The sequence below is a fragment of the Macaca nemestrina genome, chromosome 15 (genome assembly GCF_043159975.1).
Source record: "Macaca nemestrina isolate mMacNem1 chromosome 15, mMacNem.hap1, whole genome shotgun sequence".
Taxonomy (NCBI): domain Eukaryota; kingdom Metazoa; phylum Chordata; class Mammalia; order Primates; family Cercopithecidae; genus Macaca; species Macaca nemestrina.
In genome coordinates, this window is record NC_092139.1 from 108,800,179 (window position 1) to 108,822,885 (window position 22,707).

Genomic DNA, 22,707 nt, shown 5'->3' on the forward strand with positions numbered 1-22,707 from the left:
TGTACTAGGATTACAAGCGTGAGCCACTCTGCTGGCTTTCTTTTCCTTTTTATTTTTTCACACTTCCAGTGGTCCTTGGGATCTGTGTATACTTTAGAATCAACTTGTCCAGTTTCTTGACAGACTTTAGAAGTCTGTTTGATAATTGCATTGAATCTGTAGGTCAGTACTGGGGAATGATGTCTTTAATACTGAGGATTTCTGTCTAAGTGTTTGAGATATTCTTTTTAGGCAGCCTTTACTTTTGAGTTTACACCTGTTTTATACATTGTCAGTTTTTTCCTATGTTATAAATCTTTTTTTTTTTTTTTAATTTGAGATAGAGTCTCACTCTGTCACCCAGGCCGGAGTACAATGGTACAGTCTCTGCTCACTGAAAACGCTGCCTCCTGGGTTCAAGCAATTCTCGTGCCTCAGCCTTCTCAGTAGCTGGGACTACAGGCGTGCACCACCATGCCTGGCTAATTTTGGTATTTTTAGTGGAGACAGGATTTCACCATGTTGGCCAGGCTGGTCTCAGACTCCTGACCTCCAGCAGTCCACCTGTCTCAGCCTCGCAAAGTGCTAGGATTACAGGCGTGAACCACTGCGCCCGGCTATACATTATTTTAAAAATTACTTGTAACCATTTGTTGCTGCCATACAGAAATTCACTTTGATATGTTTATATTTATGGTATAATCAGTCACCTTGCTAACCTCTCAGAATTTCCAGTTGTGTGTATTTCTTTAAAATTGACAATGGTTGTGTATATTCATGGGGTATAGTTGATGTTATATATATTTGCTTTGAATTTTTTATGTCAACAGTTATATTATCTGCAGACAATAAGTTTTGTTTCTTCCTTTTTCTTTCTTTCTTTTTTTTTTTTTTTATCGAGACAGAGTTTTGCTCTTGTCACCCATGCTGGAGTGCAGTAGCACTATCTCAGCTCACCGCATCCTCCACCTCCCGAGTTCAAGCGATTTTCCTGCCTCAGCGTTCTGAGTAACTGAGGTTACAGGCATGCGCCACCACTTACCGCAAATTTTGTATTTTTGGTAGAGACAGGGTTTCTCCTCAGGCTGGTCTGGAACTCCCGACCTCAGGTGAACACCTGCCTTGGCCTTCCAAAGCGCTTGGTTTACAGGCAAGAACCACCATGCCCGGCCTTTCTTTTTTTTCCTTTATAGAATTTGTAACCTATTTTTTTATGTGTGTGTGTGTGAGATGGAGTCTCGCTCTGACACCCAGCCTGGAGTGCAGTGGCACCATCTCTGCTCACTGCAACCTCTGCTTCCTGGGTTCAGGCGATTCTCCTGCTTCAGCCTCCCAAGTAGCTGGGACTACAGGCGCCCGCCACCACAGCCAGCTAATTTTTTGTTTTGTTTTGTTTTTAGTAGAGACGGGATTTCACTATATTGGCCAGGCTGGTCTCGAACTCTTGACCTCAAGTGATCTGCCCACCTTGGCCTCCCAAAGTGCTGGGATTGCAGGCGTGAGCCACTGTGCCTGGCCAAGATGAATCTTATATTTCCTTTATCCTTTGTTACTATGGTGAATGACAGTTTATAGATGTTCTGGTGTCCCCTAGATTCGTGGGATTATCGCAACTTGATGATGGTTTTTGAGACTTTGGTTTGCACTCTTTAAAGAGTCTTGTTTCTGTGTCCATGAAGAAGTTTGGCCTGTGTTTTTTTATATTGGCCATGTGTAATTTTTATAATATTATTTCTGGTTTTTTTAGAAGTATTTGTGTTAGCTTGAAATTGTCTTTTTCTTGAACGTTTGGTGTAGGGCATGCCTGTAAACAGTTCGGATATGGTGCTTTCTTTATGGAAAGATTAACCAAGGATTTATTTTCTTTAGTAGTAGTAGGATTACAGTGGTCTGGCTTCCCATGTGGTTTTCTTTTAAACTTTTATAAATGGGAAATTTCAATGTAATAGAATATATTATAAAGAAATCCCATGTGCCTGTTACCCAGCTTCAAGTTTACTAGTATACCACCCTTCCACCCTTTTTTTGCTGGAGTATTTTAAAGCAAATCCTAACCATGTCATTTTACCAGAAATATTTCAGTGTGTATCTTTTATGCCATTGTTGTAGTCAATAAAGTTAATGATTTCTTAATATCACCCATTACTCAGTCTGTACTTAAATATCCCTTACTCTCATTTCAAAATGTTTTTATAGTTGGCTTGTTTGAATGAGGATTCCACCTCCCAGCTTACGCTATGAATTTGTTGGAGAAACTGGGACATTCCATATCCTATATTATTTCTTTTTTTGCTAAGGTTTGAGTATTTTCTCTGGAATGTATTTGTTTTGTATATTTTCATTTTTTTGTATAAAGTTGATAATAGTATTGCTTTGTCTTTTAATTTTCTTTTTTTCTTAACCTTCTTGAAGTTCATCTTTTGTTACTGCAAAAAACTAACTTCTAGTTTTGGTAATGCTGTTATATTCGTATTTTCTCTTTCATTTATGCTTTTATCTTTGTCTTCTTCCTATAAATACTATTTTTCTCATATAATTTGTATACTTAATTCACTATTTTTTAGCAACCTCAGGAGACTCACTGGAGAATTCATTAATTTTTAACTTTATTTTCTAACATAGGCCTTTAGGTTTTGAAATATATTTTTTATTACTCAATTTCCTTTGTGATTTCTGCTGTAACTTACCACTGCCTGCTTTTAAAATTTCTAAAGTGAAGATTTTTTTTGCCCTCTATGTTCACTATGCTAATGATAAAATATTTTCTTGGATACTCCAAGGGAAAAGTAAAAATTGCAAGTAAAGTATGATCTCAGTTTTGTAAATCACATAAATATAAGGAAATAAAGAACTATATCAGTATATTAAGCAGTCATTTTTGAATAGTGAGTTTAAGTCAGTTTTGTTACACATTTGGGTGGTGGTGGTGATTGGTTGTGGTGGTGGTGGTGGTGGTGGTGGTGGTGGTGGTGGTGGTGGTGGTGGTTGTTGTTTGAGATAGGATCTCCCTCTGTCACCCAGGCTAGAGTCACCTAAGCTGCCGTGATCCTCCTCCTTCAGCCTCTGTAGTAGCTGGGACAGGCACAGGCCACCAGGCCTGGCTAAGTTTTGTATTTTTTTGTACAGTTTGGTTTTCGCCATGTTGCCCAGGCTGGTCTCCTGAAGCTCGAGCCATCTGCCCTCCTCAGCTTCACAAAGTGCTGGGATTACAGGTGTGAGCCAAAGTACTCAGCCTTGTGACACATTTTTGATGGAGGAGCCCATATGATATTTTAAAAGGAAAGAGTAATTCTGTAAAACTCGGGACTCTAAATCATGCCCTGAGATCTTGGGATACAATTTGGTTTAGTTCGTATATGATCATGTGCTTACTATGTTACACTGTAGGCAAGGAGTTGGTGTATAAGTGGTAAAACATGTCCTTCCCAAAGAGCGCATGAGTGGAGTGAGGGGTGGTCACAAGGGATGGCAGGGGGAGGAGAGGAGGCAAACCCGGAGATAATTTCATTGACATGATAAAATGCTGTAAGATATAGAAGGAGCAGGACTGGGAAGGAAAGAAAAAAAAAAACAAGAATAGGAAGGGCACATACAGAAAGAGTCATACTTAGGAACCAAGATTGATTGGATCCAGTAGACCATTAAGAAAATATTTTGTCTTCAAGGGATGGACTGTTTTTTAAGAGGCTAATAGCTGTAGAGTTTTTGTTGTTGTTAGTAGACAGGGTCTCACAGTGTTGCCCAGACTTGATGTGAATTCCTGGGCTCAAGCTATCCTCTTGCCTCAGCCTCCTGAGTAGCTGGGACTATAGGTGTGTACCACTGTGCCCAGCTCCCAGTAATGCCTCTTTAATGTGAAAACTACTGTAGAGAATTAAAAGGGAAGAAAACTCAAATAATTTCTATAATAGGTTAATACTGTCAGTAGGTCAATATTGAGTAATTTTGTTCCCCCAGGGGACGTTTGGTGATGTCTGGAGACAGTTTTGATTGTCACAATTGGGATATGGGTGCTACTGGCATAAGTAGAAAGACCAGGAGTCTCCTGATGATACTCGAGGGCGCACGACAATCCCCCTCCACCCACAACGAAGAATTATCACACAGCTCAAAATGTTAATAGTGCCAAGGTTAAGAAACTCTGCATTAATCTATACTTAGCACCCTGTTTTGTTTGTTTGTTCTTTATTGAGACAGGGTCTTGCTCTGTCACCCAGGCTGGAGTGCAGTTGTGCAGTTAGAGCTCACTACAACCTCAAATTCCTGGACTCCAGTAATGCTCCCACCTTAGCCTCCTGAATAGCTAGGACTATAGCCTAGTGCCACCCCACCCAGCTAACTTTATTCTTTCTAGAGACAGGGTCTTGCTGTGTTGGCCTGGGCTGAAGAATTCCTCCTGCCTTGGCCTCCCAAAGTACTGAGATTACAGATGTGAACCACCAGGGCTAGTCTAGCACTGTTCTTGATAGGGGTGGTTTGGATGGTGAAGGAGCCAGAGGCATGGTTTTGTACCCTATTCTGGCTAGATTTTGGTTAAGGAAAGCTATTCTGTAGGCTACAGGTCAAAAACCCAGCCTGTTGAGTGCCTACTTTGAGACAGGTACTATATAGGAACTTGGTAAAAATGGTGGATAGCCCTCTGCTTAACTGGAGCACACACTGAATGTTCCACAGATGACGGGTCTTCTGTATCAGTTGTCTGTCTTTATGTATTACAATATTTAAAATTTTTTTTCCCATCCTGAGTTTAGTTTGTGTATAGATAAGTTATTTTAACTGTTCTTCTAAGGAACTTGGGAATATTAATACAGCTTAATTGCATTTCTTTTTTCCATGACGGTGGATACAAACCTTTAGCTGGCAACCCATGTAATAATGGGTGTTGTGTTTTTTTTTTTTTTAACTAAAAATAAAACTTTATTTCAATTATTATTGCTAATTCTATAACATTATTTAGAATGCTAGGGTTTTTTTTTAAATTTATACTTTAAGCTTTGGGATATATGTCAGAACATGCAGGTTCGTTACATAGGTATATACGTGCCATGGTGATTTGCTACACCCATCAATCTGTCATCTACATTAGGTATTTGTCCTAATGCTATCCTCCCTAGCCCCCCACTCCCCGACAGGCCCTGGTGTGTGATGTTCACCTCTCTGTGTCCATGTGTTCGCTCTCCTACTTACGAGTGAGAACATGCGGTGTTTGGTTTTCTTTTCCTATGTTATTTTGCTGAGAATGATGATTTCCAGCTTCATCCTTGTCCCTGCAAAGGACATTAACTCATCCTTTTTTATGGCTGCGTAGTATTCCATGGTGTATATGTGCCACATTTTCTTTATCCAGTCTATCATTGATGGGGGGTGTTGTACTTTCAATCCCTTTATTCCTTGGTCTTATTTTAGGTACAGTTCTTAAGTGTTTTAAGTCTGTTGAGGTAACCAAATATCCCCTCAATTTAAAAAATCTATACAATTGTTTTGGTATGACCTAAAAAACTACGATACAAATAATATATAGGGCTGCGTGTGGTGGCTCACGCCTGTATCCCAGCACTTTGGAAGGCCGACGCGGACAGATAGCTTCAGCTCAGGAGTTCAAGACCAGCCAGGTCAACATGTCAAGCCCCACCTCTATTAAAAATACAAAATTTAGCCAGGTGTGGTGGTGTGCACCTGTGGTTGCAGCTACTTGGGAGGCTGAGATGGTAGAATCACTTGAACCTGTGGATGGAGGTTACAGTGAGCCAAAATTGCACCACTGCACTCCAGCCTGGGCAACAGAGCAAGACCCTGTCTCAAACAAATAGAAAAACGTGGAGTGAGGTTTGGAAATGATACTTAATGCTTATTAAGAACAAAATATAGGGCAGTTTTTAAATTTTGGTTTTGTCATACTTTGACCTTTATGTTTTCCCTTTGCTTTTAGATTTTGGCTCTCTGTTTGACTTGGAGCACGACTTACCAGATGAATTAATCAACTCTACAGAATTGGGACTAACCAATGGTGGTGATATTAATCAGCTTCAGACAAGTCTTGGCATAGTACAAGATGCAGCTTCTAAACATAAACAGCTATCAGAATTGCTGCGATCTGGTAGTTCCCCTAACCTCAATATGGGAGTTGGTGGCCCAGGTCAAGTCATGGCCAGCCAGGCCCAACAAAACAGTCCTGGATTAGGTTTGATAAATAGCATGGTGAAAAGCCCAATGACACAGGCAGGCTTGACTTCTCCCAACATGGGGATGGGCACTAGTGGACCAAATCAGGGTCCCACGCAGTCAACAGGTATGATGAACAGTCCAGTAAATCAGCCTGCCATGGGAATGAACACAGGGATGAATGCTGGCATGAATCCTGGAATGTTGGCTGCAGGCAATGGACAAGGGATAATGCCTAATCAAGTCATGAACGGTTCAATTGGAGCAGGCCGAGGGCGACAGAATATGCAGTACCCAAACCCAGGCATGGGAAGTGCTGGCAACTTACTGACTGAGCCTCTTCAGCAGGGCTCTCCCCAGATGGGAGGACAAACAGGATTGAGAGGCCCCCAGCCTCTTAAGGTAAGTACAGTTATGGTTTGTGTGCACAATTGGCACACATGTGAGTATTGCCATGATGGATGGAGGGTTTGCCTTACATTGTATAGCAGTTTCCACATACTACACGACAGGAATTTACTGTGGGCTGTCATAAGTTTTAAGAAGTGCCTGTATTAAATTTAAGTAAAACATTTATTTTACAACTGGTATTCTATAACTTCATACTTCCAAATGATTGCTGGCTAATGCTGGTTCTCTCTGGCACAAGTATTGGAATGTTTTTATCTCATTTCCAAGTCCAGTTTAGCCTTGTAGCCTCCTTATAAAATTACAGTTTGGAGATGGATGGCATTACACTATCTTCAGATGGAGACTCCATTTGTTCCTATTGCTTTGACTCTCCTTGGTTTTCAAGAGAGACATTTATTCTAAGAAATGTATTAACTGGTATTTTTCTTTATTGGTTGATGGAAGTTAAGGTGCATTTGTTTATATGACACCTCAACAGTGTAGATGTTTCAGTGAACCAGAACTTGGCCAAAGACTTCTGTTAGCTTAGAGAATGCTAAGTATATTATTTAAAATACTTTAAACTCTTTAAATGTGTACCCTGTATACATAAATAAGACATAATCACACATACTTCAGTGCTTATTTCTCCATATTTTTCTTTACATATTTTATCCGTTTTTCTTAAAATGGGATCACACTATGGTTGCCAGTGCCTGGCATGATGGCTTCACTTGGAAGATTAAGTTGGAGATAGGTACGATTTTCACAAGGAGTCAGGAGCAAGTTTTCTCTGTAACAGGAATAATTTGAGCAGATATCAGGACTTCTGTGTTCCTGAGAATATTGGGTGCAGTGGCTCATGCCTGTAATCCCAGCACTTTGGGAGGCCAAAGCAGGAGGATCTCTTGCACCTAGGAGTTAGAGACCAACCAGGTAGCATTGACCCCCATCTTCTATTTAAGGGGAAAAAAAAAAAAAGAACCTTGATGATGACAGAGACTGCAAATGTGAATTGAAGACAGATGGAAAAACTTGTGTTGGGGGAAACTGAGATGACATGTAGGAATTCAGAAGCCTTAAATGTTTTTTTTTGCTACAAGAATATTGACAAGTGAGGATTCTGTTTTAGCATTCCTGCTTTGTAGATTCTCGCTTTCTGCCCCTCACCCCCTGCCACTTATTTTTTTGTTTGTTTGTTTGTTTTTGAGACAGAGTCTTGTTGTGCTGCCCAGGCTGGAGTGCACTGGCTTAATCATGGCTTACTGCAGCCTCAACCTGCCAGGCTCAAACAATCTTCTCTCCTCAGCCTCCCGAGTAGCTGGAACTAAAGGCATGCACCACCACGCCTGGCTGATTTTTTTTTGTTTTGTTTTGTTTTGTTTTTTTTTTTGAGACGGAGTCTCGCTCTGTCACCCAGGCTGGAGTGCGGTGGCCGGATCTCAGCTCACTGCAAGCTCCGCCTCCCGGGTTCACGCCATTCTCCTGCCTCAGCCTCCCGAGTAGCTGGGACTACAGGCGCCCGCCACCTCGCCTGGCTAGTTTTTTGTATTTTTTAGTAGAGACGGGGTTTCACCGTGTTAGCCAGGATGGTCTCGATCTCCTGACCTTGTGATCCGCCCGTCTCGGCCTCCCAAAGTGCTGGGATTACAGGCGTGAGCCACCGCGCCCGGCCTGATTTTTTTTTTTTTTTTTTTTTTTTTTTTTTTAAATAAGAGATGGGGTGGGGTCTCACTACGTTGCTCAGGCTAATCTCAAACTCCTTCTGGGCTCAAGTTATCCTCTTGTCTCAGCCTCCCAAAGTACCAGGATTACAGGTGTGAGCCACTGCACCCAGCCTCTGACACTTTTAGATTGCCGTGTCAGTGTAGCTTACTTAGAATATTTGGAGTGAGAAAAGAAACAATAAGGTAAATTAAGTACCTTTTCTGGAATCTAGGAACATAGCTATGAAGAGATAAAGTCCTTGCCACCAATTCTGCTATGGAGAGGAGGGATGCCAGACTTAAAATAAACCCTCCCTGGTGGACAAAATACTTAAGGGTTAAAGTAGTGAATGAATTTACTTCATGTAACCTACTTTCTACTGTGCACATAAGATACGAATTTTAGAGTATGCCAGGTAAGTGCTATGGAGAAAAATAAAGTAAGGAAAGGCTCATTGACAACTACTTGGGGGTGTGGCACTATTACGGTTGTAATCTAAATTTCTTTCAGAAAATGGGTTTATATAAAAGTGAACAAAACAAAAATTCCTGTCCTTGTGGAGCTTGTGTTTTGATATGAAGGAGGAATTCAAATTTTAAACTTCTGTTAAATGATATTTTATTTCCTTATTTTATGTTTATTAGAGTCTTGCTGTTGCTAGTGCTGGAGTGCAGTGGTGTGATCTTGTATCACTGCAACCTCTGCCTCCTGGGTTCAGGCAGTTCTCCTGCCTCGGCTTCCAAGTAGCTGGGACCACAGGCATGTGCCACCATGCCTGGCTAATTTTTGTATTTTTAGTAGAGAAAGGGTTTCACCACGTTGCCCAGGCTCATTGTGAACTTCTGACCTCAAGTGATCTGCCCATCTCGGCCTCCCAAAGTGCTGCTGGGACTATAGGCATGAGCCACCACGCCCGGACCTATTTCCTTATTTTAAAGTGAGCCTGCCTATATTGATATTTTGTAAAGTACTTATATCAGTGTTTGACAAATGAGGGAGATTTAAATGTTTAATAAATTTTTTTTTTTTTTTTTTTTTTTTTGAGACGGAGTCTCGCTCTGCCGCCCAGGCTGGAGTGCAGTGGCCGGATCTCAGCTCACTGCAAGCTCCGCCTCCCGGGTTCATGCCATTCTCCTGCCTCAGCCTCCCGAGTAGCTGGGACTACAGGCGCCCGCCACCTCGCCCGGCTAGTTTTTTGTATTTTTTAGTAGAGACGGGGTTTCACCGTGTCAGCCAGGGTGGTCTCGATCTCCTGACCTCGTGATCCGCCCGTCTCTGCCTCCCAAAGTGCTGGGATTACAGGCTTGAGCCACCGCGCCCGGCCTTTTTTTTTTTTAAGTAACAAATATACTTTTAATTGATCTCAGATAAAAACTACTCAGGGAAGGTCAGTGATCGTTTTAGCCTCTAATCTGTTAGAGCTGTATGGTGGGCAGCCTTGAGTAGCTGGGCTAACTGGTTATTTTCCGGAATTCCCACCATCCGCGGTATTAGAAAAAACAAGGCATTGTCTCAGTTTAGGAGAAACACATGGCCTAGTAACCAAATCCAGTCACTCATATCCCATATTTTTTTCTTTAGCTCTTCTACTTTGTTGATGTAAGCTTTCATGGCATCTTCCTTGGTAGTCCCTTTCAGCTCATTCCAGGCATCCCACTTGGCCTTGCCCGTGAAGTCCAACATCCTGGGCCGTTCTGTATTTACGTCACCCACGGTTGCTTGTTTGTAGCGGCCATAGATGAACAGCATCTCATCATCAGCTGGCTTGGTCTTAAGGTGCTTAACCTCCTCTGCAGCTTTCTCAAACTCAGCCTGAGACATCCTGGCCGCCTTGCAAGAACTCCAGGGAGACCGCGGAGGAGGCGAGGACCAGGAAACGATCGCTCCTGTTTAATAAATTTTAAAAAAAAATTTAAGTTATGTAGGTTTAGGATAAGATAACCACTTAAGGCTGGGTACAGCAGTTCACACCTAGAATCATTCCAGACCAGCCCCAGCTGGTGAGACCTCCATCTCTCCCAAAAAAAAAAATTTATCCTGGTGTCATGGCACACCCACACCAGCAGTTGCCCTTCCACTGTACCAAGTCCTAAAATTATCTTGTAGAGTGAATTATACTCATTACGTTTCTTCTAAAACTCCTAAGACTCATGATATTTAAGAATTAGGACTTAAGGTATGAGGAAGTTTTCAGTGAGATTGGATGACTGTAAGCCTGTTGGCAAATGACATCAGCTTTTGCACACAGTTCTTTTCATGGAGGAATCTGTGGTTCAGGATGTGCAGGCAGGTGGTGATGTTACTACTACAGCTGTCTTCCAAAAGTCTGACCCATGGTGATTTATGGGAAGAAACTTGGATCATATTGCCTTTTACCCCAATCTTTAGATTCAGCATAAACTAATCAAAGCCAAAATGTTTTTAAGTTACTTTTGTTTTCGAGACAGGATCTCTTTCTGTCACCCAGGCTGGAGTGCAGTGGCACCATCACAGCTCACTTGCAGCCTTGGTCTCCCAGGCTTAAGCGATCCTCCTACCTCAGCCACCTAAGTAGCTGGTATTACAGGGACTGCCATGCCCTGCCAGTTATTTTTATTTTTGTTGAGACAGGGTCTCACTATGTTGTCCTGGCTGTTCTCAGCCTCCTGGCATCAAGCAATCCACCTACCTTGATCTTCCAAAGTGTTCAGATTACAGACAGGAGCCACTGAGCCTGGCCACATTTTTTTTCAAGAAGAAAAAATAGGCATGGCTCAGTGGCTCACATCTGTATTCCTACCACTTTGGGAGGCTGAAGTGGGAGGATCTCTTGAAGCCAGAAGTTAGATGTGCCCGGGCAACATAATGAGACCCCATCTCTACTTTTCTTTTTTCCAAAAAAGAACAGTTGTCTGCAGGACCCATTTCTTGTAGCTGCCTAGAACAGTGTGTGGCTTCTTCACCCTCTGTCTTTTTAGTTGAGGTAGCTATTTGTATGGTGGTAGGTCATTGGCCATCTGGAGCATATTAGCTATGGAGAAAGAAACAAGATCAAAAAACTATAGTGTAGCAGAAATTAAGTACAAAATATTCCTTATTACATTTAGTGTGGGGAGTAAAGAAGTGGGGCTCAGGAGATAGAAGGGGCAATGATCTGGAGGTTGGTTGTTATTTTATTTTCTAACTCTTCAACAGATCTCTGTGGGAGATGGAAAAACAAAAACTAGATAATCTTTTTTGGTCACAGTGACCAAAAGTGTCAGGAAGAAATTACTGCCAGCTGATCTCAGCAATCAGTGTAGTCTGTGTATTTGAACCCATAGTCTGCCCATAGAGGAGCTTGGAGTTTCCAGGTAATGCATCATGATTAAGGGAACAAGCAGTGTCAGGAACTGGTTGAAATTCAGTTGGTCTAGGCAGGCAAGGCATGCAATCATGAAGGACCAAATTGGGGAAATATTTGGATAAAGACATTACATTTATTAACAAGAGACAACAAGGCAGCTTAGAAATTCCAGCATTTTGTTGATTCAGATAATAGGACTCTTGAGGGCATAATTTATTGTCTGTCTTGCGGGTTCTGTGATAGAATGACTTTGATGTTATGTCTATCATGAATTTTCATGCTAATAAGAAACAGGTGAAACAACTCCCCCATGTATAGGTATGCATATTATTGGAGCCACATTAGATAAATACTAGTACTTTAAAAAAGAAAAACATAGGCAGCAGCAGCACTTGCAGCCAGATTTGTAACTACCAAAAGTAGCCTGGACTTGATTTAAACCTGTTTCTGCATTCTGTTGCCTTTGCAGTCTTTTTGGCAAAAAGGTCCCCTCCCCTCCCCTCCCCTCCCCTCCCCTCCCCTCCCCTCCACTCCACCTCTGCTCTTCGACAGAGTTTCACTCTTGTCACCCAGGCTGGAGTGCAATGGCGCAATCTTGGCTCACTGCATCCTCTGCCTCCCAGGTTTAAGTGATTCTTCTGCCTCAGTCTCCCGAGTAGCTGGGATTACAGGTGTGTGCCACCACGCCCAGATAATTTTTGTATTAGTAGAAACAGGGTTTCACCATGTTGGCCAGGCTGGTCTCAAACTCCTGACCTCAGGTGATCCACCCACCTCTGCCTCTCAAAGTGCTGGTATTACAGGCGTGAGCCCCTGCGCTTGGCCAAGAAATTATTTTCTCTGAATGCTTCTCATTTCAGGCCACCTCATTCTTTTATGCTTCCATCAAACTGCCACTTGTAAAGTACTTGTAAATCATTCTTGTAAATTACTTACCTTAGTCTCTGAATTTCATCTGGAAAATGAAAATGTTCAACTTTTTTTTTTTTTTTTCATTTTTTTGGTAATAGCATAAAGATTAAAAATTTTTTGTCGGCCGGGCGTGGTGGCTCACGCCTGTAATCCGAGCACTTTGGGAGGCCGAGACGGGCGGATCACGAGGTCAGGAGATCGAGACCATCCTGGCTAACATGGTGAAACCCCGTCTCTACTAAAAATAAAAAAATTAGCCGGGCGTGGTGGCGGGCGCCTGTAGTCCCAACTACTTGGGAGGCTGAGGCAGGAGAATGGCGTGAACCCGGGAGGTGGAGCTTGCAGTGAGCCAAAATCGCGCCACTGCACTCCAGCCTGGGCTACTGAGCGAGACTCCATCTCAAAAAAAAAAAAAAAAAAAAAAATTTTTTTGTCTTTTTTAAAATAGAGGCAAACTGCCAAACCAATAAAGATGTCATATTTATATAGATTTGCAGAGTATAGATACTGCATATGATTTAAAGAATAAATTTTAGGCCAGGCATGGTGGGAGATAACTGGAATCCCAGCACTTAGGCAGAAGGATTGCTTGAGACTAGGCGTTCAGTCAACTCCTGGACAACATCTCTACAAAAATAAAAGTGAAAATTAGCTGGGCATGGTGGTGCAGCCTTGTAGTCCCACCTACATGGGAGGCTGAGATGGGAGAATTGCTTGAGCCCAGAGGTTGAGAATTACAGTGAGCTATGATAATGCGACTGCACTCCAGCCTAGGCACCAGAGGCTGAGGTGGGAGGATCTCTTGAAGCCAGAAGTTAGATGTGCCCGGGCAACATAATGAGACCCCATCTCTACTTTTCTTTTTTCCAAAAAAGAACAGTTGTCTGCAGGACCTATTTCTTGGAGCTGCCTAGAACTGTGTATGGCTTCTTCACCCTCTGTCTTTTTAGTTGAGGTAGCTATTTGTATGGTAGTACCATACAAATAGAGTGAGACCCTGTCTTTTTATAGAAAATTTAAAAGAAAAAGATTTTATCAAGAGCTCTGTACCTGTCTAAAACAGATGCTTCACAGAGGTAGTAACATTTGAAATTACAAGGATGAGTAGAATCTGCAGGTGTTTCTTAGTTAGGTTGTACTATCCAACAGAAAATGCCTCTCTGTGAACTTGGTGTTTATTTCCAGGTTAGCATTAAGGAGTCAAATAGGAAAGGAAGTGTGCTACTGTTCAGTTGTAGGGAAAAGGAAAAGCTTGAGGCAAATGCTGGAGGCTCAAGGAGCATGATACTTTCAGATTTTAAAAAATCAGTATGGGAAATATATAAGATACCATAGGTAGGTAGTCAGACTTCATAAAGACTTTGGTATACGTACTGTGGGATTGATTTTTTTCTTTTATAGAGGCAGGTGAAAACAGAGGACAGGCAAACCTGTTGTCCACAGTCTGTAGAAGCACTGGGATAGGCTTGAGTTGAGACAGTCACAGTAGGTAGGAATACATGGGAAGGATTTTAGTGTGCATGTGTGCTTTTACAGGTAGAATTGAAGGACCCTTTGACTGGTCTTGGCAGACAGAGAAGTCTGGTATGAATCCTTTACTTGAGCAGTAGCTATAGCATCTTGAGTTATTCTGAGTGCTTGCTGAATGTTTTTGTTGTTTTGTTTTGTTCTGTTTTTTTGAGATGGAGTCTTGCTCTGCCGCTCAGGCTGGAGTGCCATGGCATGATCTCCGCTCACTGCAAGCTCCGCCTCCCGGGTTCACGCCATTCTCCTGCCTCAGCTTCCCAAGTAGCTGGGACTACAGACGCCCACCACCGCGGCTGGCTAAGTTTTTTTGTATTTTTAGTAGAGACGGGGTTTCACCATGGTCTCGATCTCCTGACCTCGTGATCCGCCCGCCTCGGCCTCCCAAAGTACTGGGATTACAGGCGTGAGCCCCTGTGCCCAGCTACTCAATGTTTCTAGTAGTGATGTTGACTTATAGTTGGGATCCTCTGTGTAATTTGACAGAAGAGGCGGGTGGCTTCAAACCTTATATTTGGGATATAAAGTTGACCCCGTTTTGAATTATTTAAAATAATTAATTTGAAAGATTAATGAAAATGCATTTTTATAATTTTCATTATCAGTAAAACGTTTGACCTTTGAATAATCAATGCTGTTTTTCAATTATTATTATAGTATATTGGCTCCAGGTGAACTTAAATATAGAAAAGAAACTACTTTTTAAAGTACATAGGGAGCTGACACAGTGGCTGACGCCTGTAATCCTAGCACTTTGGAAGGCCGAGGTGGGCAGATCACTTGAGGTCAGGAGTTCGAGGCCAGCCTGGCCAACATGGTGAAACCCCGTACTGACTGAAAGTAAAAAAATTAGCTGAGCATGGTGGCGCACACCTGTAGTCCCAGCTACTCAGGCTGAGGCAGGAGAACCGCTTGAACCCAGGAGGCAGAGGTTGAAGTGAGCCAAGATTTGCCCCACTGCACTCCAGCCTGGGCGACAGAGCGAGACTTCATCTCAAAAACAGAAAAGTACATCAGGGTTGCAAAATCAAATGACCTGAAGGGCCAAGCAGGTGACTTAATAGAACAGCTAGGTTTAAAACAGTAAGGAATGGTGTGGAGTCTGGACTTTCACATGCTCTATGTAAAGGAGTCAGAATCAGAAGTTTAAAAAAACCACTGTTATCAGTGTCCCTATACAAAAAAGACATATTCCCAAACCCTCTGTTTTCTACTTTCTATATAAACAAAATACAGGAATTATTCAAATGAGGCCGAGCGTGGTGGCTCACACCTATAATCCCAGCACTTTGGAAAGCTGAGGTAGAAGGATTGCTAGACCCCAGGAGATTGAGACCAGCCTGGGCAACATGGCAAGACCCTGTCTCTATTTTTTAATAGTCAAAAAAAAAAAAAAAAAGAAAAGATTCAAATGCTTGAGCATGACAAAGGGGTTAGATGGCTTATTAAGTTGAATTTGCCAAATAGCATCATGTATGACTTAATGGAAATGAATGGCAAACCTTGTTTAGCAGATAGAATTAAATGAAGATGATTAAAAGTATTTCTAAAACATCTTTATTTCAAATATTTACAAAAATAGCGCTGTAAATTTGCCATACCCAAGGCCCCTAAATCTGAATTTTGATCTTAATCTTGAAAATGTATTGTCATTAGCATATTTTGTATGGTGGGTTTTTTTGTTTGTTTGTTTCTCTTTTGGAGACAGCGTCTCACTCTGTTGCCTAGGCTGGAGTGCGGTGGCCTGATCACTTTTGCAGCCTTGACCTCCCAGGCTTAGGTGATCCTCCTGCCTCAGCCTCCTGAGTAGCTGGGACCACAGGCACATGCCACCACATCCAGCTTTTCTTTTTTTTTTTTTCTTTTCTTTTCTTTTTTTTTTTTTTTTTTTGAGATGGAGTTGCACTCTGTCGCCCAGGCTGGAGTGCAGTGGCACAATCTCGGCTCGCTGCAAGCTCCACCTCCCGGGTTCACTCCATTCTCCTGCCTCAGCCTCCCAAGTAGCTGGGACTACAGGTGCCCGCCACCACGCCCGGCTAATTTTGTGTATTTTTAGTAGAGACGGGGTTTCACCATGTTAGCCAGGATGGTCTTGATCTGACCTCATGATCCACTTGCCTCAGCCTCCCAAAGTGTTGGGATTACAGGCGTGAGCCGCCGTGCCGGACTGGTTTTTTTGTTTGTTTGTCTTTGTTTTTTTGTATTTTGGTACAGATGGGGTTTCACCATGTTCCCCAGGCTGTTAGCAAACTCCTCGCCTCAAGAAACCCTCCTGCCTTGGCCTCCCAAAATGGTGGGATTACAGGTGTGAGTCGCCAGGCCCGCCACTAGGTCCATTGCGATCATAGTTCCCTACAACCTCTACCTCCCAGTCTTAACTGATCTCCCACTTTAGCCTTCCAATTAGCTGGGACTGCGGGCATGCGCCACCAGGCCCAGCTGATTTTTGTATTTTTTAGTAGTTCTGGGGTTTTGCCACGTTGCCCAGGCTGTAGTGTGTTTTCTAATAGAAGCTGAGAATTTCCTTTGAAGCTGTTTGTGAACTAGGAAGTAAAACCAGAAAAGGAGTAATAGTGTCTTAAATTTTATTCCTCATTTTGTTTTCTTTTGTTTCTTACTCTTAGATGGGAATGATGAACAACCCCAATCCTTACGGTTCACCATACACTCAGAATCCTGGACAGCAGATTGGAGCCAGTGGCCTTGGTCTCCAGATTCAGACAAAGACTGTACTATCAAATAACTTATCTCCATTTGCTATGGACAAAAAGACAGTTCCTGGTGGAGGAATGCCCAACATGGTGAGTACTAATCCATTACAGACTTGTTTTCAAACTGGCATTTTGACAAAACAATTGTGTTAAACTTTCACCCTTCTATTATATAAACCGGGGTTTGTACCCACTAGGATCCTAAATTGATATGTAATCATCATCCCTGTGAGGAGGCTTGTGCTTCCTTTCCATTTCTTGTGGTTTTTTGTTCCTTGTGGTTATTGATCAGTGAGCGTGTTGATCCAAACAGGAGTAAGTGGACTGCTACGTTGAAGTTTTAGGGGCCTGCCATTCAGCAGCTTGGTCTTGTATTTCCATAGGATGCGAAAGTGGAACCTTTCTCTTTTGGGGGAAGGACTCTCTGGCAAAGGATTCGAACTCTCAGTGACCATATTTATCGATATTATTTGATTCTACTACACAAAAGTAAATTCCCTCTTAAAAGTAATGTATTGTTTTAAACAGTGATTTTTGTTACATAAAGTTTTCAGAAACTTCTAGTGTTGTTTCTGAACAACACTCAAATTACTAATTGTAAATGTGTCTGCATTCAACTTTGGAAAAAATTGTCTGAAAAAATGATCTTTCAGATGTTTTAGTTTTGTCCTTTGTGTCATTATGTTTATGGACTGCCTATATTTCAGATACTCTGCCAAGTACTAGAGCTATACAGATGAATGAAACATGTCATCTCTATTCTGAGAAATGTTCCCTTTTTTTTTTTTTTTTTTTTTTGAGACGGAGTTTCACTCTTGTTGCCCAGGCTGGAGTACAGTGGTGTGATCTCGGCTCACTGCATCCTCCACCTCTTGGGTTCAAGCAATTCTCCTGCCTCAGCCTTCTGAGTAGCTGGGGTTACAGGCATGTGTTGTCATGCCCGGCTAACTTTGTATTTTTAGTAGAGACAGGGTTTCTCCATGTTGGTCAGGCTGATCTTGAACTCCCGACCTCAGGTGGTCCACCCCCCTCAGCCTCCCAAAGTGCTAGGGTTACAGGCGTGAGACACCATGCCCGGCCTGAAATATTCACTTTTTAATTTAAAAAACTAAATTTCTCCTAGAGTTTAGAGAAACTAGTTTTTCACCAATCTGAAAGACCCCTTTGCCGAGTCTCCTGAGGAGTTCATTGCTCTTTAAAACCTAATTTAGGTGTGCTTTTAACTACAGACACCTTCTCACCCTTCCCTCTCCCACTGGAGTTTACCATGGCCTTTTCTCTGCTTTTACTCTCTGTGTATTATACATACTTACATCACTTCGTAATGTCATTTTTTTCTTACTAAATCGAGCTTCTTAAAGGTAGGAGCCTTGGTTTATGAATTCCCTATGTCGAAAAATGGAGTCTGGCTTATAGTAGACTAACCATAAAGGTTCTAATTGAAAATATGCACATCTCTATGACTCCTACCATTAAATATATTGTTATATCTCTCAGGGTCAACAACCAGCCCCGCAGGTCCAGCAGCCAGGCCTGGTGACTCCAGTTGCCCAAGGGATGGGTTCTGGAGCACATACAGCTGATCCAGAGAAGCGCAAGCTCATCCAGCAGCAACTTGTTCTCCTTTTGCATGCTCACAAGTGCCAGCGCCGGGAGCAGGCCAATGGGGAAGTGAGGCAGTGCAACCTTCCCCACTGTCGCACAATGAAGAATGTCCTAAACCACATGACACACTGCCAGTCAGGCAAGTCTTGCCAAGGTAAGTGGATTCACAGGGTTACTGTACTTAGCAATTAATTTTTACAGTCAGGGAGAAGAAGGAAAATGTGATCAAGTCTATTCTGTGGTGATGGATATGTTTAGTACCTTAATGGTAGTGATGGTGTCTATGTATGTACAAAGTCACCAAAATGTATACATTAGAACAGGTGTGTTGGCTCACACTTCTAATTCCAGTACTTTGGTAGGCCAAGTGGGGAGGATTGCTTGAGGCCAAAAGTTTGAGATCAGCCTGGACAACATAGAAAGACCTCTCCAGGCATGATGCCCCTGTAGTCCTAGCTAAGGGACTAAGAAGACTGAGAAAGGAGGATTGCTTGAGCCCAGGAAGTCAAGGCTGCAGGGTGCTATGATTGCACCACCGTACTCCAGCCTGGGTGACAATGTGAGACCATGTCTTTAAAGAAAAGGCTGGGCACGGTGGCTCATGACTGTCATCCCAGCACTTAGGGAGACTGAGGTGGGCAGATCACTTGAGGTCAGGAGTTCAAGACCAGCCTGGGCAATATGGTGAAATTTTGTCTCTACAAAAAATACTAAAGAACATCAGCCAGGTGTCTGGGTGTGTGTCTGTAGTCCCAGCTACTTCGGAGACTGAGGTGGGAGGATGGCTTGAGCGCAAGAGGCAGGGGTTGCTGTGATTCGACATCATACCACTGCACTCCAGCCTGGACGATAAAGCCAAACCCTATTTCAAAAAAACAAAGTGTGCATAAATATGTGCAATTTTTAAATTTTATTTATTTATTTATTTATTTATTTTGAGACAGAGTCTTGCCCTGTTGCCCAGGCTGGAGTATGGTGGTGCCATCTCGGCTCACTGCAGACTCCACCTCCCGGGTTCACATCATTCTCCTGCCTCAGCCTCCCAGGTAGCTGGGACTACAGTCACCTGCCACCACGCCCGGCTAATTTTTTGTATTTTTAGTAGAGACACGGTTTCACCGTGTTGGCTAGGATGGTCTCGATCTCCTGACCTCGTGGTCTGCTCGCCTTGGCCTCCCAAAGTGCTGGGATTACAGGCATGAGCCACTGCACCTGGCCAGTATGTGCAACTTAAAAAATATTTATACCTCAAAGCATTTTAAAAATTCCATTGACTAAATGCATCATCCCGGTTAACTCACTCAGTAGAAGTCGTCTTGGCTGCGTCCATTCTGTGGCAATTATGGATAAAGCTGCCATAAACAAAATCAATTTTGAGACTCCTTTACTGGTAGTGACATTATTTTAGGAAATGATAAAAACACAGTATCTTTTTTTTTTTTTTTTTTTTTTTTTTTTTTTTTTGAGAGATGGAGTCTCGCCCTGTCGCCTAGGCTGGAGTACAGTGGCACAATCTTGGCTCACTGCAAGCTCCGCCTCCTGGGTTCACACCATTCTCCTACTTCAGCCTCCTGAGTAGCTGGGACTACAGGCACCCGCGATGACACCTGGCTAATTTTTTTTGTATTTTTGGTAGAGACAGGGTTTCTCTGTGTTAGCTAGGATGGTATCGATCTCCTGACTTCGCGATCCGCCTTTCTCGGCCTCCCAAAGTGCTGGGATTACAGGCGTGAGCCACTGCGCCCAGCCAAAACACGGTATCATTTTTGTGAGCATGTATCTAAGGATATGGGAAGAGAAGAAATTTCAAAGGTTTTCCCATGTGGTGATCCTCATAGACTTTGATTTTTATTTGCCCCAGCATAGCATACTTTAAATGTTATTGAGGGTTTGCTGTCATGTAAGCAAGTGTTCAGTTTAATACAATTTGCTAGAATCATTTTTACCCCATCTAATACAGTTTGTGTGGAGTCATTAAAAAGTGTTCATGTGTGTCGTACCATTGATTTAGAGTACATTTGCTTAGAATAAAGTAGGTTGTATAGTATGATGAAAAATGAGGACTCTAGAGCGAGACTGCTTGAGGTTGAATCTCACTTTGAGTACTCTCTGATTTTGTGCAAATTGCTTACCCATTCTTTTTGCCTTTCTTGACTGTAAATTCTGAGTATTAATAGGAGCTACCTTACAGGACTGTTGAGAAGATGAAATAAGTGAATGCATTTATATTACTTATTAAGTGGTCAACAAGTTAGCTATTATTAATGTAAAAACATAACCTGCTCTTAAAAACAACAAAAAAAAATTTTTCTTCTCTTTAGTGGCACACTGTGCATCTTCTCGACAAATCATTTCACACTGGAAGAATTGTACAAGACATGACTGTCCTGTGTGTCTGCCCCTCAAAAATGCTGGTGATAAGAGAAATCAACAGCGTAAGTGATGAAATCTTTTGAAAGTTTATATGAAAAGTTTTTAAAGTCTCACCAGTGCCATTTATAGTACTACTTGATTACGTGAGGGACCTGTGGTATTGTACTATGTTGAATAAATGTTTTTTTCCCTTTTTAATTTTTCTGCTTCCCTCATATTAGTGCATAGAATTGAACTGCTTAGGGAATTTGAGGCTACAGTGAGCTATGGTCATGCTGCTGCACTTCAGCCTGAGTGATGGAGTGAGAACCTGCTTCTATTTAAAAAAAAAAACAAAAAAAAAACAGTGCAGTGGCTCACGCCTGTCATCCCAACAATTTTGGAGGCCAAGGCAAGAGGATTCCTTGAGGCCAGGCAACTTAGCGAGACCTTGTATCTTCCAAAAACTTTAAAAAGTAACTGTGTGTGGTGTGTGCCTGGCTAAGATGAGAGGATTGCTTGAATCCAGGAGTTGGAGGCTGCAGTGAGCTATGATTGTACCACATCAGTCCAGCCTGGGTGACACAGTGATACCCTGTCTAAAAAGAAAAGAAAGAACTAAACACTGCTTAACATCTAAAATAAGATCCAGTAACTCTCAATATTCATTCTTTTTACAAGCAGCAATAGGTAAATTTATGTTCTGCTTTGAACGTATGAAAATTTAAAGACTGTTGCTTTCTCATTGGGCAAGTTACTCTTTTATACTTGTGATCTAAACGTTCCAGTACTTGGAAATTATTTTAAAAAGAAAAAAATTGAGATTATTTTTATAATATTGGGATAGAGGAGAACTTTTTTTTTAAGAGAAAAGATGACTAACATTTTAAAAGCATAACTACCACATCTGTGTAGCAACAAAAATTTAATCTTTCAGGGTTAAAGGACAAATTTGGGAAGTATTGTACAGCATTTGAAAATGGAATTAAATTTTATAACAAGAATTGGGAATAGAAAATAGACAATTCACCAGAGGCGGGAGGAGAGAAGGGAACTCCCAGTATAATTCACTATTAAGAAGAGAAATAAGGTACCATTTCTCTCCTGTCGTGTTGGCAGAAATGATGCTGCTGGGTGTTGGCAGTTGAATGGCTCTAAAGCATTTGATAGGAACTTTAATAAAGCCCTTTGGGAAGGCTGTTGGGCATCAGAATCAAAAGTCTTTTATGCCAGTGGTCCCCCTTTACGAATCAGTTCTGCATCTAGAAATTTCTTCAAGGAAATAATGGAAGACGATCCACATACTCAGATGTTTCATAGTCACGTAACAATAATTTTGTGTGTGTGTGTGTGTTTTTTTTATTAGACATGTTAGTCTTTTTTTCTCACCAGCGTTAATGTTGTAATACTATATCTTTTGTCTTCTCTAGCAATTTTGACTGGAGCACCTGTTGGACTTGGAAATCCTAGCTCTCTAGGGGTGGGTCAACAGTCTACCCCCAACCTAAGCACTGTTAGTCAGATTGATCCCAGCTCTATAGAAAGAGCCTATGCAGCTCTCGGACTACCCTATCAAGTAAATCAGATGCCGACACAACCCCAGGTGCAAGCAAAGAACCAGCAGAATCAGCAGCCTGGGCAGTCTCCCCAAGGCATGCGACCCATGAGCAACATGAGTAAGTTTGTGTCATCCTAGTAACAGTATTGGTTGTGTCAGTAAATGACAGCTATAAATGCAGGGTCGTTAGCTCCTTTTTGTTTTTTCTGCTACAAGATTAATTTTTGAAATAATTTTTTAAAGATTACAGTGTAAAAGGGCCCTTACAGTTCATCTGCAAGAGGTAACTGCCACTGGTTTGTATCTTCCTTGATCCTTTTTTGCATTATGTGAGTTTAGATTTGCAGAAAAGAGATCCCATATGTTATTCCACAACAAACTTTGATTAATATCGTTTAGACGGTCTGGGCACAGTGGCTCATGCCTGTAATCCCAGCACATTGGGAGGCTAAGGTAGGTGGATCACAAGGTCAGGAGTTTGA

At 42.0% G+C, this 22,707-nt stretch overlaps 1 protein-coding gene and 1 pseudogene across 2 annotated transcripts in view; one reads left to right on the forward strand and one right to left on the reverse strand.

Annotated features, from left to right (window-relative positions):
- Nucleotides 1–22,707, forward strand: part of LOC105464388 (E1A binding protein p300) — an 89,603-nt gene that overhangs the window by 18,049 nt on the left and 48,847 nt on the right. Inside the window, exons 2-6 of one of the 2 annotated variants that reach the window (XM_071080643.1) lie at nt 5,909–6,543; nt 16,624–16,800; nt 18,208–18,469; nt 20,637–20,750; nt 22,098–22,343. In XM_071080643.1, the coding sequence (XP_070936744.1) occupies nt 5,909–6,543; nt 16,624–16,800; nt 18,208–18,469; nt 20,637–20,750; nt 22,098–22,343 (1,434 nt within the window). The remainder of the gene's footprint in view (nt 1–5,908; nt 6,544–16,623; nt 16,801–18,207; nt 18,470–20,636; nt 20,751–22,097; nt 22,344–22,707) is intronic. The other variant, XM_071080644.1, reaches the window with a different exon arrangement.
- Nucleotides 9,589–10,119, reverse strand: LOC105464387 (acyl-CoA-binding protein pseudogene; annotated as a pseudogene).